The sequence below is a fragment of the Pteropus vampyrus genome, unplaced genomic scaffold, assembly GCF_000151845.1.
Source record: "Pteropus vampyrus isolate Shadow unplaced genomic scaffold, Pvam_2.0 Scaffold72, whole genome shotgun sequence".
Taxonomy (NCBI): Eukaryota; Metazoa; Chordata; class Mammalia; order Chiroptera; family Pteropodidae; genus Pteropus; species Pteropus vampyrus.
The window spans coordinates 556,450-557,984 of record NW_011888853.1 but is presented as its reverse complement, the minus strand read 5'-3'; the positions used below and the strand labels follow the sequence as shown (position 1 = coordinate 557,984).

The following is a 1,535-nucleotide window of genomic DNA, read 5'->3' as shown; positions in this document are numbered from 1 at the left end:
TTGGGAAGCGATCACCATCTCTGCCCCGTTTTGTTGCTTTTTAAATATTTACCCTCGCTCTGTCCTACCTCCTGTCACCTTGTTAGCAGGAGGTGACAAGAGCTCCCAAGAAAAACAAATAGACAGCATTGGAGGGCCCGGGAATTGGGGTGGGAGGGCTTCGCCTTCCTGCTTCCCAGGAGTCTGCCGAGAACTCCCCCAAACTGCAGACAAACCTCCAAAACCAGGAAAGAGGGGACAGCAGCCGGGCGAGAGAGCGCTGGCGAGGCGTTAGCGGGCCTGCTTGTTTGAGAGCCTGTTTAAAACACTGTAACATCTACCTAATGGGAAAATTTGAAAAGAATTCAACTGGATTTGTCCTTGTTAAACTAACATTAAGGATATTTAGCAGCTGTCTCGGGCACATCACATTAAAATCCAGAGACAGACTCGACAGACTAATGGTTTTGTTTGTCATCTGGAGAATGGGCGAAAGGACACGACAGGTGGGACAGCGTGGGTCACGCTGTGTCCCGTTCACATCGGACGGGGTCCCCTCTCCCCTCCGGCACAAGCCCTTCCTTCCTGTCTGCAGACCGGGTGCTGAGGGGCTGTGGAGTGGATCCCAGCGGAGGGAACCACACTGGGAGCAGAGAGGCCGCGTCTGCCTCCTGCGGCCCAGCTGGCCTTCTCTTTCCCTCTCAACCGGCCCAGCCAGTCCAGTCTGTTGACCGGCTTCCGAGGGGGCTGGGAGGAGACGTGAACCCCAGAAGTCTGTGTTACTGGCGACCTATAGCCTTTGAATCAACTGAAACAGACAGGTTTAGATAAGGCTCTGATTCTGAATGGTTGTGTTCCTTTCTAAATTCACTATCATCGCTCATCATTCATTCACTCATTCACTCATTCATTCATTCCATTCAGGGACATTCCTTCAAGTGTCTGGATGCTCCCGGTGCATCCACAGAGATAGCCACACACGGCCATCGATGCTGTAACAGAGGAAAGGACGGAATTCCGAGGGACCTCGTGGGAATGGCCCCTCGCCCAGGGTTGGGGTGGGGGCAGGGAAGCCGCACGTGACAGCATCCAGGGACCCCTGGGCATGTGCTGTATTGGGGTCTGATCCCCAGTGCTGGTTGCGTGTTCTCTACAAATGAAATGTGGCTAGAGTTCAGACAGTCAGTGATTCGAAGAGCTGGGCCGGAGGAGGGTCTCTGGGGGGCCACTGGCTTCATGTCCCCACTCCCATCCCCGGATGCCGAGAGCTCCTCAAGCCCGTCAGCTGAGTCCTGTCCTGTTCCTCTTCCCAGAGCCATCACTCTGGAGAACACCCTTGTCATCCTGTCGACGGTGGCTCCCGACGCGGGCCGCTACTACGTGCAGGCCGTAAATGACAAGAACGGGGATAACAAGACCAGCCAGCCCATCACTCTCGCCGTGGAGAGTAAGCAAGCGGCAGGCACCGGGACTCATCTCGGAGCGTGTCATTAAATCTTGGGAATGGGGCTCCGGGGGGTCATAGGGAAGATGGAATGGCGGTGGAGGTGGGAGGC

General features: G+C 55.5%; 1 protein-coding gene across 1 annotated transcript in view; it reads left to right on the top strand.

Moving 5' to 3' along the window:
• SDK2 (sidekick cell adhesion molecule 2) overlaps positions 1 to 1,535 on the top strand; it is a 98,749-nt gene that overhangs the window by 4,419 nt on the left and 92,795 nt on the right. Inside the window, 1 exon segment of the mRNA XM_011362052.1 lies at positions 1,293 to 1,426. Within this exon segment, the coding sequence (XP_011360354.1) occupies positions 1,293 to 1,426 (134 nt within the window).